Source organism: Pseudochaenichthys georgianus, chromosome 6, assembly GCF_902827115.2.
Source record: "Pseudochaenichthys georgianus chromosome 6, fPseGeo1.2, whole genome shotgun sequence".
NCBI lineage: Eukaryota > Metazoa > Chordata > Actinopteri > Perciformes > Channichthyidae > Pseudochaenichthys > Pseudochaenichthys georgianus.
Window position 1 is genome coordinate 3,912,925 of NC_047508.1, and position 13,741 is coordinate 3,926,665.

A 13,741-nucleotide genomic window follows, 5' to 3' on the forward strand; every position below is an offset into this window, starting at 1 on the left:
TGGTAAAGAAAAGACATTTTTACTCAAATTAATCAACATGGATTTATAGCGTTTTGGAACCAAACTCTTCACTTATTCATTAACACCCTTTAACTCACTCAAATACAGTCGTTTAATTATTTAGGTGAAACGAATGTGCGTAGAGTTTTAAAGGATGCGGATAGTCTCACTTTGATTCATTGCTTATCGTTTTATAGATCTATTCTCATCCACCATCTTTGTTTGTGACGTACAGAGTGTAAGAGTCACGTTTCTGAATCGGACACTCTGAGTGGATGCAGTCACAGCCAATCGGAATCTGATTCAGAGGGTTGCCTGTCAGTTCCGCTGCTATGGTTCCATTGTTATGTGTACTACAACGAGAGCTGGTATAATTCCACACGCAAAAACAAAATAAAAATTGGAATACGTTATTTTAGTGTCTTAAAAGTAGACTGAGGTATGAAGGGTTAACGTTACATCTTAGGATAATTCTGATGTGTTCGGTACATACTAACATATAAGGGTATACTTAGTGTTGTTACTCCATGTTTACTAGCTATAACATTAACGTTATGTTACACCACCCAGACCGCAAGGGATGTAGAAAACGTTCATTTATTAAATTCCACAAGGCACATGTGCAAGATGTCAGCATCTCAAACGATCTCCAAGCACAACACACAGACACACTTCTTCTGTTCATCTCCAGCATGAAACAATGATGAACCATCAGGTGATCTGCCCCCTTTTGGTATAAACATGCATGTGCAGGTAGACAACCTCAACCTTATGGGTGCTACATTTACATCACTCTTTTTCACTTCTTACTCAGTCAGCCAGAGCGCAGATATCACCATTAGATTCACAAACCTGAAACATCATCCATTTCTTCACTGCTGGTGATGACATTGTTGTCAGCTGCTGATACTGCTGCTGCTGCAGCTTGTGGCGCCTGCTTCGATGAAAATAAACGTTCTAATATCCATAACTTTATAGGCTATTAGCTTAAAACTTGTCAGGCACTAGGAAGGATCACTTCTTCTTCAGGGCAGGGAAGACTACGCAGTACGCAGGCTAATGTCCCGCAGCGGCTGCCTTTCTGGTGGACTCCGGTACTGCACATAACTCCTGAGACATTTTCAAAAACAAATAATATTTTGAAAAAAAAAAATGTTTAAGTGAAACATCCGGGGCTTTTCAGAAAACATCCGGGGCTTGAGCCCAAGTAGCCACCCCCTAGCGCCGCCACTGGACCTCACCTCACAGCAGAGATTTATCGCAGATCCCCCACGCCATGGCAAATATGAGGCGATTAAAGCCCTTCTTCTTAAGACATTTAGCTTATCTGCTAAGGAGAAGGCTCGCCAGATTTTTGAGATTCAGGGTTTGGGGGACAGCAAGCCGTCCCAGCTCATGGAGAAGAGGTTGGGGGGGGGACGATCCCCGGATTTTGTTTGTGGAGACGTTCCTGCGCCACTTGCCGCCCTGGGTTCAGACGGCGCTGGCCAACACGACCATTACTGAACCCCGCGCCCTGGCACCAACAATTCAGGCAGTCCATGGTTACTGAAACTGGTACGCAGGCACTCAATTGTAGTGGCTGAAGTGGCAGAATTGACTGGAACCACATCCATCCATTTTGAGTGTGCATCGATGAGCACAAAAAACATCTTCCCCATGAATGGCCCAGCATAATCCACATGAATACGACTCCAGGGCTTATCAGGCCAATCCCAGGGGTGTAACGGAGCTGGTGCTCTTGACATGTTATACAGGACTTGACAGTATCCTCTACATCCTTGTCGAGCTTTGGCCACCATACATAGCTCCTAGCCAGTGCTTTCATCCTGGACACTCCTGGATGGCATTGATGAAGCTGTCTCAAAACACTTTCTTGGCCTGGCACAATAACTCTTGCGCCCCACAACAGACACCCATTTCGGATACTGAGTTCATGTTTCCTCACTGCATAAGGGACAAACTCAATCTCTTTTAATTCTGATGACCAGCCTCTGTTTACCAATTCCCGCACCCGTGAGAGTACTGGATCCTTGTCTGTCCATACTTTCACTTGGTCAGCAGTCACAAGTGTGATGTCAGCACTCTCCAGCATGAGAACCCTCTCTTCTGGCCTCCCCAGGTCAGGTTTCTCTGGTAGGGGCAGGAGGCTCAGTACGTCTGCATTGTTGTGGTACTTCCCTTCTTTGTACACTATGGTGTATTCATAGGCTCTCAAGGTCACGGCCCAACGTTGGATCCTCGGTGATGCCATTTGGGGTACTGCTCGCATCTCACTGAAAAGTGACAACAGGGGCTTGTGATCCTTCACTATAGTAAACTTCCGTCCATAGATGTACTTGTGGAAGCGTTGTATTCCAAAATTCACTGCCAGTCCTTCCTTGTCAAGTTGTGAGTAGTTTTTCTCTGCAGCATTTAATGTCCGTGATGTAAATCCAATGGGTCTTTCAGTTCCATCTGGCATGCGATGTGAGAGCACAACACCTAATCCATATGGTGATGCGTCACATGATAGCACAATGTCCTTCTCTGGGTCATAATGCACCAACACTTCAGCTGACTGCATCATGTCTTTTGACTTTTCAAACGCTGTCTGTTGTGCATCTTCCCACTGCCACTTTGTGTCTTTTTTTTAGCAGTTTGTGCACTGGAGCAAGGATGGTTGACAGACTGGGCAGGAACTTGTTATAATAGTTTAACAGTCCTAGATATGCTTTGAGCTCTGTCACCTTTGAAGGTGTGGGTGCATCCTTGATTGCTTCCACCTTCTCATGCACAGGGTGCAGTCCTGTGGCATCCACCTTATGACCTAGAAACATCACTTCCTCACTCATGAACGAACACTTGGTTCTTTTGAGCCTGAGACCGGCCTCCTGTAGCCGTTTCAACACAAGGACAAGAGTCTGCAGATGCTCTTTGTCGTCTTTCCCTGTCAGCAGGATGTCATCCAAGAGTATTGCCACTATAGGGATGCCCTGTAGCAGTCCCTCCATGGTTCGTTGAAAAATAGCTGGGCTAGATGATACTCCGAAAGGTAACACTTTGTACGTGAACAAGCCCTTGTGTGTATTTATGGTCACATATGTTTTTGCTTCTTCATCCAAAGGGATTTGGTGATATGCATGACTGAGATCTAGCTTTGTGAACTTCTGTCCACCTGACAGGTTGGCAAACAAATCCTCAATTCTGGGAAATGGATACTGCTCCAGTTTTCATACTCGATTTACAGTCAGTTTGTAATCACCGCACAACCTTACTGAGTCATCTGGTTTTAACACCGGTACCACAGGCGCTGCCCACTCTGCATATTTTACCAGTTCAATTATCTCCTGGGCTAGGAGACGGTCCAGTTCGGCCTCAACCCTTCCTCTCATCGCATACGGGACCGGTCTAGCTTTAAAAAACCTGGGGGTTGCTTCCTTGTCCACATATAGTTTAGCTGGGGGCCCTTTACATTTCCCTAGTTCCTCTTTGAAAACCTCCTCATATTCCCCAAGTACCTCCTCCAATGTCTCTTCCCTGACATGGTGAATCTGGCTTTCCGGTCTCCACTGCAAACCTAGCTTCTTAATCCAGTTCCTGCCAACTAGACTAGGGCCCGTCCCTGGCACAACTACCACCGGTAGGTTTTTTACTGACTGCACTTTTACCATAGCTGCTCCCAAAACATTTACCCTATGTCCTGTGTATGTTCTGAGTCTCACTCTGCAGGGTTGTAGGGATGGTACCTCTCCCCCCATAAGGTTTGGTGCACTGAGTGGTTCACCACTGTTACCCCACATCCTGAGTCTACTTCAAACTGTGTTTCAGTTTCGTTAATAGTCAGTGTTTCTAGAAATGGCTCCTCTGCCGGTATGTCTATTTCCTCCACTTTGTACAAAGTGAACATGATCTCATCTGTGTCTCTGTCATCTTGTTCACCCTCCCCCTGGCTGACATAGTTTGCTCCCTGAGTTTTCACATGCTTATATCTCTGATATACTCCACCCCCTTTTGCTTGGGAAGCACTAACTGAGCCTTTTGACCTACACACTTTCTGAATATGGCCTATCTTCCCACACTTGTGACAGGTTTCTTTAATAAACCTACAGTCCCCAGCTATGTGCTGCTCACTGCCACACATGTAGCAAGCCTTATGCTGGTGCTGCTGCTCACTGGGGCTCTGCCTTGCCGTCATCTTGTGCACTGCCTCAGGTGCTCTCATGTGCGAGGGTGCTGACTCCAGTGACTGTAACGGCCCGTCTACACTACAGCGTCGACAGCGTCGAAAGCTCCAAGCTGCTCCAAGCTGCCCATTCACTTTCAATGGGGTGACGTCACGTAGCCGCGCTTTTTCGCCGAACTGAATTGTGGGTAGCAGAGCGAGGCGTCTCAGGCGACCCAGGCGACCAGAAGTTGAACATTGTTCAACTTCTGGTCGCCTGGACGCCGGAGTAGCCAGCGCCAGCCAATCAAATCCCGTTTCCCAAAATCTGACAGCTGAAGCGCTAGCCAATCAAACCGCGTCTAAGCTGGGAGAGATATCCCGCCGTTCATTTCTATATTTCAAAAAAAGTCGGAGGAGAAACTAACTATCGCCGTAGCGAATCACCCGGTTTTGTATGACCAGACCCTCTTCACCTCCCGGGATACAAACCGGAGGAACCAGCATGGAGGGAGGTGGCAGAGACAGTGGGGGAAACTGGTAGGTTTTCGCCTGTTTGGGGAGTTTATATATATATTGCTCGCATAAAATCCCCGGGGGTTTTTGCTTTGTATGTCGGGGGCGGGAGATTCATGTGATTGGTTGGCCGTGTTGCTTGAATAAAATCCCCAAGCTCCAGACACGCCCAGCTCCAAGCTATTTTTGGAGCTGTAGTGTGGACGCTCCGTAAGTCTCTCACATCCTTGCTGGCTGTCTCAATAGCCTGGGCCAGCTTCAGTGCCCTGTCGAAGGTCAAATCCGGCTCTGATCAATCGCCGTTGTATGCGATCCTCCCCAATCCCGCAGACCAGCCTGTCACGCAGCATTTCTGTTAACTTGTCTCCATAGTTACAATCTTGTGCTAATTTCCTTAGCACAGCAACGCACTCCATGACTGTTTCTCCCAGCTTCCTACTTCTTGAGTTAAATTTGTAGCGCTGTACAATTTCACTGGGTTTGGGGTTGAAATGTTCTTTCAGCAGCTGAACAAGCTCATCAAACGTCTTCTCTCCTGGCCTCGCCGGGCTGATAAGATCCCTCATAAGGCTGTAAGTCTGACTGCCAACTGAACTGAGCTTCAAATCTCATTAGCTTCAAAGAAATATTGAAGAACCTCACAATATTCCTCCCACGTCTGGGATTGACTATCAAAAGGAGCGGTGTTTCCTACCATTGCCGCCGCCATCTTCTAGCTCACACCACTGTCCGGTGGTTGGTGCCGTTAACGTAGCCACTCAACAGTCTCGCTCATTTGTGTGCATTTCCACCAGGCATCTGCTGTACTTTTATCCTCGTCGCCATTATGTAGTAACTCACAGGAGGCTTCTGGTGAGCATAGTGGAGTTTATTGGTTTCTGGTAGCGCCGAACTGCAACTCCGGTTCATCACATACTTAGCATAACAACATAGCCCCCAGTTCCTTTTCTATGCTTATGGAACGGCAACAACTTCAATGTCACAGTGCCACCTAGTGGACTGGTGAACTAACATGCAATGATATGACCTTACAACAATCTCTCAACACCAGTGGTCGCGTTAACCCAATATTTTCCGTCTGACGGATTTTCTTTTTAAATGACGGAAAAATATGAAAGCAGTCTGTCATTTTGACGGATTAGAACAAACTCAGAATAGCGCCAACGTTTCCCCGCAGCGAGATGCCGTGTTATGCATGCCCCTCAAAAAGGAAATTATATCGTTTCCAAACCGTACACTGCTGTACAAATCAGTGAAATGTCTGGGAGATTTATGCTGGGGCACGCTCCCACGAGGAGCATGCATATCTCGTTGGGAATGCACAACACGGCATAACACCGGCGCTAACAGAACCCCCCCCCCCCTCAGCGCGACACGTGAGTGACGAGATGTGTACAGACCCGACGGGTAATAATAATGGATTGTGACGGAAAATGTATGATCCTGCCCGTCAAAATGACGGGCAGCGAAAAGGTCTAGTGCCACCACTGCTCAACACCCATATGAAACAGAACTGTAAACAGATTTTCTTTTTCTTTATGGATATTTTACAAATCACTCCCCTTTTAAACTCTATTCTTGTTTTACTGCCATATAGTATTTCATAACTGTTTTTCCTTTATTCTCTTCTTTTTTATATAACTATAATTAAAGCCCCAAATGCCCAGGCCAGGCGAATGCCCAGGCCAGGCGACGCCACTGGTGACAACAATCAACTCCAGCTCAACATCAGCAAGACTAAGGAGCTGGTGGTGGACTTCAGGCGGAGCAGCAAGAGGCCTCTGACCCCCATCATCATCAGGGGGGAGGATGTGGAGGTGGTGAACAGCTACAAGTTCCTGGGAGTGCACTTAAACAATAAACTGGATTGGACAGACAACACTGATGCTCTCTTCAGGAAGGGACAGAGCAAGCTGTTCTTCCTGAGGAGGCTCAGGTCCTTCAACGTGTGCACGAGGCTGCTGCAGATGTTCTACCAGTCTGTGGTGGCCAGTGTGCTCTTCTTTGCCGTGGTGTGCTGGGGTGGAAACACAAACACTAGGGACACTGGCAGGCTGAACAAGCTCGTGAGGAAAGCTAGCTCTGTAGTTGGATTACAACTGGACAATCTGGAGGAGGTGGCAGAGGGGAGGACAAGGAGGAAGCTCGACAGCACCCTAGAGAACCCCTCCCACCCACTCCATGCAGAGCTAGTGAAGATGAGGAGTACGTTCAGCCACAGACTCATCCCTCCACAACAACGCACCAAGCGCCTCGGACAGTCCTTTGTGCCTGTAGCAAGGGGTCAATAATGTGAAAAAAAAATATTTAAAAAATCACTGGACATACATATACACTGTTTCCACAACCCATGTTAATATATTAGTAGTAGACCAAATATCTAGATAGATATGTCACTATATGTACAGATGTCCATTTTCACTTGTCACTTTAACTCATTTCGTACTTCATAATTTAGATGACCAACTATGTATATATGCTGACAGTTATTTTACTCATCTCCTATTTCATAGTCTTTTATTATTATTATTATTATTATTATTATCATTATTATTTAAACACATTTCTTGATTTTATTTTTGATTTTATTAATCTTTGTGAATCTGTGCTGTCCTGTTTTTCCCTGTTGCTGCTTGTACAACTGCATTTCCCCATGGGGATTAATAAAGGTCCATCTTATCTTATCTTACTATTGTGAATAAATACGTAAAAAGTCAAAACTAAGGGGTTTATCACTTGATTACTTATAAGAATTTCCTGTGCACCGGTTGTAGCTTTTGTCATGTAAAGAAAAGGAACCTCAGAAAAAGACATTGGCATTTCTTACCATTGTAGGAGAGGCGGGGCTTGCTTAGACACATGATGAAGTGAACTTCCATTTCATTGGACGCCACAGACTTGGAGCAGACAGGACACTTGAATCCTAAGAAGAACAGAAGAGCAGAGATATTAATGATATATCTCTAAAATAAGTAGTTGTCAAATTGAATAGCACATGTAACTGACAGCCTTTAAAGGTGACATGTCATGCTTTTCCGGTTATTACCCGTCCCCTTGTGTGTTATGAAGGTTTTTATGCATGTAAACGGTGTGCAGAGTCAAAACCCTCAAAGTACACCCTGTAGCGCAGTGACCATCAACTGGCGGCCCGCGGGCCACATCCGGCCCGCCAGACATTCTCATCCGGCCCGCACGACGGGGGTGACTGTGGCGTTGGCGGAGTGGTTACTGCGTTCGCCCCCCACCCATTTCTTTGTTTACAACGTCTTGTGAGTAAGGTGCAGTACCGGAGTCCAACAGAGAGGCAGCAGCTGCGAGACGGTAGACTGCGTACTGCAAAGCCTTCCCTGCCTTGAAGAAGAAGTGATCCTTCGTTGTGAAGAGTCTGGTTATTGCGGTCCGCACCACAGCAGTAGCCCCGCTGCGACAGAGTCCAACAGAGAGGCAGCAGCTGCGGGACAGTAGCCTAGAAGCAGGGTTGGGTTGTAACGGAATACATAACGGCGTTACGTAATCAGAATACAAAAATCAAGTCGGATAACTGTATTCAGCTGTCGTTACATTTGAAAAACGAGTAATCTGATTACAGTTACTTTCGTAAACCTGAAGTGAATACATTTTGGAATACTTATTGGAGGAAAAGTTTCCTCACAAAATGTAATATTCATTACCGGCAGAACTGTGTGCACACTGCACAGCGCTGCAGCATGTCTGTGAGCGAGAGAGAGATGCAGCGTGTCTGTGAGAGAGAGAGATGCAGCGTGTCTGTGAGGCCCCGCCCCCGCATGCAGATGAGAGAGAGAGAGATCTCTTTTAAAATATATTGAAAGTTAGAAACGGAGATGGTTAGATAAAATGTGCAAGATAACGTTTATGTAGCATTTCTTTATTGTCGAAATGATGACTTTTATAACGGGATCAAATCAAAGTGAATGGCCTGCTGCTGCTGAATGCATGGGGCAAGTGACTGGAGCAAGTTTTAAAAGTTATTACATCGTTTCAGATAATAAATAATAATGATGATAATTCATTCTATTTAGGGGCGCCTTTCAAAGCACCCAAGGACACCTTACAATTCATAATATATTCCAAGGAAATGTTTTAAGACAGGACAAAGAATGCAGTCCGGGTGATGTTTTTTATGTGTGGTGCAAATGAGAGAGCTGTCCAGAATGACACCAAGATGTTGTGTTTGAGTTCTTGATAAGCCATGAAAACAGTGAAAGAAGTGTCTCCTGTTCCCCAAAACATACCCATCTGTTATGGAAAAAGAAAGTATTCCAAAAGTAATCTGAATACTATTTATAAAATTCTGGGCTATATAAAAATCGCTGGCCCGCGATAGTGGTTACATTTCGGCACTTAGACAAATGTAGTTGGTGATCCCTGCTGTAGCGAGTAAAACTCTAACACAGAGAAGAACTCCCCAAAACGCCTCGTTGGTGAAACGTCATCATCCATTTGATTCTTCCGGGTACATCAGGACGTCATGTTGTAACCAGAACGAAATGGACCAATCCGTGGAGCCGTTACGTTAAGTCCGCGGAGCCGTTACGTTAAGCCCCCGCTGATTGGTCCAAATTGACCAATCCACGGACTTCCTCACACACACACGCAGCTCAGCTGATGTCTCCTCCGGGCTGCTGCTGATAACAGACAGTTGGGATCGCGGCGAAATTCTCTCTGCAGACCCATTCTCACAGGGAGGGGGGCAAGAGCTCCAACGAGCCGTTTAGTGGAGAGCGTGAATACACGTAGTTTACAGAGATGCTGTATGCGAAACAATGTGAGTTTGGAAAATTGCACAGTATTTTTCTATTGTAATATCCCTCAACAATGGTATTATGATCAGTAGAAAGGACCATGACATGTGACCTTTAAGAAAATGACCAGTGGTGAAATGTATTGAAGTTATAGTGACCAGGTGCCAACACATCACATCTGGGACAAAGAGTGTGTTTGTGCGGGACATGTGACTGTGATGCTAAGTGTAAGGGAAACTTCTGCAGCAATGGAGAGTCAGGACTCAGAGAGACACGAGGAGAGTTGGAGCTTTGATGTCAAACACTGGTAGTTTATTACAAGTCAAACGGACGGAGAATTCATATCACAAGTCATAGCAGCAAAAGGTTCTGACTGCACGGGTGGGTTGTCATGTCAATTCTGATCAGCCTATCTCTCGATAGACCTTTTAACTAGTTTACAGAGTTAATCAGCATATTCGGGAGGCGTACACATCTGTGGAGCTAGAGGAGATTATCCCCCAACTAGAAATACTCAATCACTTGTCAGTGGTGTTTAGAAGCCAGCGTTCCCACAGCCGTAAACCATTTTGTGACCGAGAGTTGAACTGGTTTATCAAGATAGCTGGAGCCTCCCATTCCTTAAGAGAGATAACAGAGCCAGGGTTTGGTCGTAAATGTCAACAGGCAATAAGGTTAAATATCTTAGGAGTAAGGAAGAATTATTATTTGACATTTAGGAAGAGAGAAGAAATATTCTCTAACACTAGTTTGGATTTCAATATAATGTCCATCTCACCCTAAAAAATGAAATGTCTATTAAAACTATAACCCCTCCTATACATATTAATTAAAACACTTTACTATAGATTGATTTGTTTGCACAAACCATGCAAGTAAAGAACTTAAGAATATAATTGTTTGAATGGATTTTTCCCCGCATACAATCGTCCACATTTTTTGCAATCTCCGAGTCTGGAACAATTACCGGAGGTTAATACCACAGACTGCTGACTTGTGTGATCGTGAGAGCTGCACAGTGTGGTATACATTGATCCAACCACAATTCATCCTCTTTTGGTTTTTCTTCATGAGCCCGACATTTCTTGTGATTTTCACACAAAAGAAATCTGGCAAAAAACATCACATACAAATCTGTGGGAACTGCACTCCATCGGCCACACCCAAAGGTAAATACATCTTTTGTAAGAATAGAATGCTACTTTATTATTCTACTCCACAACATTTTAGACGCCAATATTGTACTTAGTTACTAGCTACTTTACATATACTGATTTTTTTAGCTAAGCTTAAGATATCCATCAGTAGTTTATAAAGTAATTAAAAGTAGCCTCACTTATACCAGCTGTGATGAATACATGAATTCATAAAAAATAATAATCCAGTAATTTAATATAGATGATTCAGAATCGAGCTATTGCACACAATGAGTACTTTTACTTTTAATAATAATAATAATAATAATAACTTGGATTTATATAGCGCCTTTCATGAGACCCAAGGTCGCTTTACAGAGAAGAATAGGAGTAGAAACAAACATAACAAAAACAAAAAGCAGTCAGACAACCAGTCAGACAGACAAAACAACAAATAGATTAAGGGCCAAAAGCCTTGGCAAACAGATGGGTCTTGAGGGCCCTTTTGAAGGCGTCAAGCATGGGGATGTTGCGGATCTCCACAGGGGGATCTCCCCCGTTCCAGAGGTTGGGGGCTGCCCAAGGTTCTTACACCTTTTCTAAAGTCAAATTCAAGCACTTTTCAAGGTGCATTTTCAAACTTTTCAAGCATCTTACAGCTGTTGTAAATTACATATTTATATACACATACTTATACTCAAATGATTATTTCCCTACCTCACATTACATCAGATGTTCTTTATGCTATAAACAACCAAATGTGTGTGTCATAGTACCATTCTACATGAGGATGACAAATTAAAGAAAATAAAACTAAGTTTAATATTTCAAAATGAGTGATCCATCTGTACGTAGACTGCGCATCTCATATAACCTGGCTGAGCCAATATAATACAATCAGCCAAATCACTTTTCAATACATTATTGATTACTATTTTTGAGGTACTTTTAGGTTGGCAGTAAACATAAGTCGGAGGTAAATGGTGTACTGTTCCTCCACTACATGTATGTAATCCCTTTAGTTACATTACAGATCTGGATGAATGATGTGAAATCTAATCACGTGTTAAATCAGACTTTAGTTCCTCCTGGAGTAAATTCACCAGCTACCCTGCAGTATACCAAGTCATTCAAACTAGCTGCACCTTTACCAGCTTTGAGGACACTTTAATGATAAATCTTTATAAAACATATATATATTATATAAATGTAATCTATTGATTCGTGTTCACCAACACGATTTTCCCCTTTTTTTCGTGTCACACAGAACGATTTTAAAAGCAATGTATTTCTATTGGTAGTGTGTTTCGTGCCTGCGTCTTTTTGTCCGGTCGGGTCTTGGAAGACCGGAAGCTGTGGGGTTCATAAAAACATGTTCTTACTCAATATCAAGCCACGATTATTATTTTAATTTTAAATCGTATAATGTCAGGCTTTTTTTGCCGTCTGTGAGGAAAAGAAATGGGGCTCAGAGCCTCAGAATGCTGACATCTGTATATATTTTTTTCCTTCTAATTTGTTATTATTTGTGACCCGCTCTATTGAAATCAGTCAAAAATCGCAACTGCTCATTTAAAAAATAAACATGGATTTGTGTAAAAAAACTATTTTTTCAGGGTTCGGGTGTTTTGTTTGATTTTAAATAAAGAAAGTCTTGGCTTTCAGAATATGAAACTGTTATTGCCAAAATCTCATGATAAATACATGTTTGAAGCTTGTAAAGGGAAGAAGAGGCACCTCTCGACTCGCACCCTGCTCTTCCGCAGCACCGCTCCCCCTCCCTCCGCTGAAATTATGAAGTAAAGGCGTATAGTAATCATAGATAACACGCTTTCAGAATATTAAACTTGTTTCCGCAAATTCAGATGATAAATACAACTTTGAAACTTGTAACAGCATAATTACAAGCGGAGAACGGAGAAATGTAACGTCACAGCAGGCATAACAACAGCCGGTGTTTCTTGTGGGTGTTTCCCCGGTACACAAACACAATACACACAAATGCAAAAATACACAAACACACACACACTCGCGAGCTTCCCCCAGACCAGTAATACAAACGAAAATGTGTCTTCGGGTCAATGTAACTGATTTCGATAGAGCAAGTCACATTTGGTTTAGGCACGAAACATAGTGTAAAGGACTAGTTATAATGTTGATGTTTGATGTGTTTGTTGTTCAGAGTTTGTTTGCATTTTACAGAGTGTCAGTGAACGTGCCACTGTTTTGATGGACGGTTCTTGTGACCTGTAGCTGTGGGTTTGGGTGGGAGAGTGTTGTCTGGTTGGTTGGGGCTGGAAGAGGGAGGTTCCTGGGGAGAGGGACGCGGGAAGCTAGGAGAGAGCTAGCGGGAGACGTGACGGAGTGTGAGAATACGGCAGGGTTAGTGGATTGTTTTGACGTGGTTATGGCCAACAGTAACCTGTGATCTGTACAATAAACTCCCGGATAAAGGACAAACTAAGCCTCCCTGTGTTCCTGTAGCGAGACGCTACAATACTACCAGTAGAAATGCATTGCTTTTAAAATCGCTCTGTGTCGAATCAATAGATTATATTTCGTGACTATAACACGAAATGCCGTGAGACTGGGTTGAATTACAACAGTGAGTGCTTCATCCTCTGAACACCACAGGATGGCGACTGTAACGCACATAACATAGGTACGCTCCTCTGAAATGATTGTCCCCTGCAATTATTATTATCCCTCATGGAGTTTGCTATTCAGCTCGCTAACGTTAGCTTAAACAAACGTAACATGCAACGTTAGCCTAATCTAAAATGCTCTCCTACGGCGTACCTTTCATGTGGCTCGTCAGCGCAGACTCTCCCATCGCTATTTGTTGCAAAACTTTGCAGGAGGCTACTCGTGGGCTTGACCCTCGTCTTAGCCATGGCTTGTATTTGTCTTCTGCTAGCCAACGCTCGTTGAAACTGCAACCTCCTGGCATACTGTCATCTATCACTCATCAGAATGCCCAGGTCACACGTAACACAAACATTTGCAGGTCGCGTGCATAGCGCAGGAAGGCCGGAGCGGAGCTGTTTTATGTAAAAGCGAAGCAAATAAGCTCGCTCCGACTTCTTTATTTTCTTTTAATTTAAAAAGCGAAATAAAGCATTTACAATTTCAAGCACTTTATCCCTAATTCAAGCACCATTCCCAAAATTCAAGCACTTTTC

The 13,741-nt window shown here is 43.9% G+C and overlaps 1 protein-coding gene across 1 annotated transcript in view; it reads right to left on the minus strand.

Moving 5' to 3' along the window:
• Window positions 1–13,741, minus strand: part of znrf1 (zinc and ring finger 1) — a 144,932-nt gene that overhangs the window by 76,017 nt on the left and 55,174 nt on the right. The window contains exon 2 of the mRNA XM_034084472.2: window positions 7,488–7,583. Coding sequence (XP_033940363.1) covers window positions 7,488–7,583 — 96 coding nt within the window. The remainder of the gene's footprint in view (window positions 1–7,487; window positions 7,584–13,741) is intronic.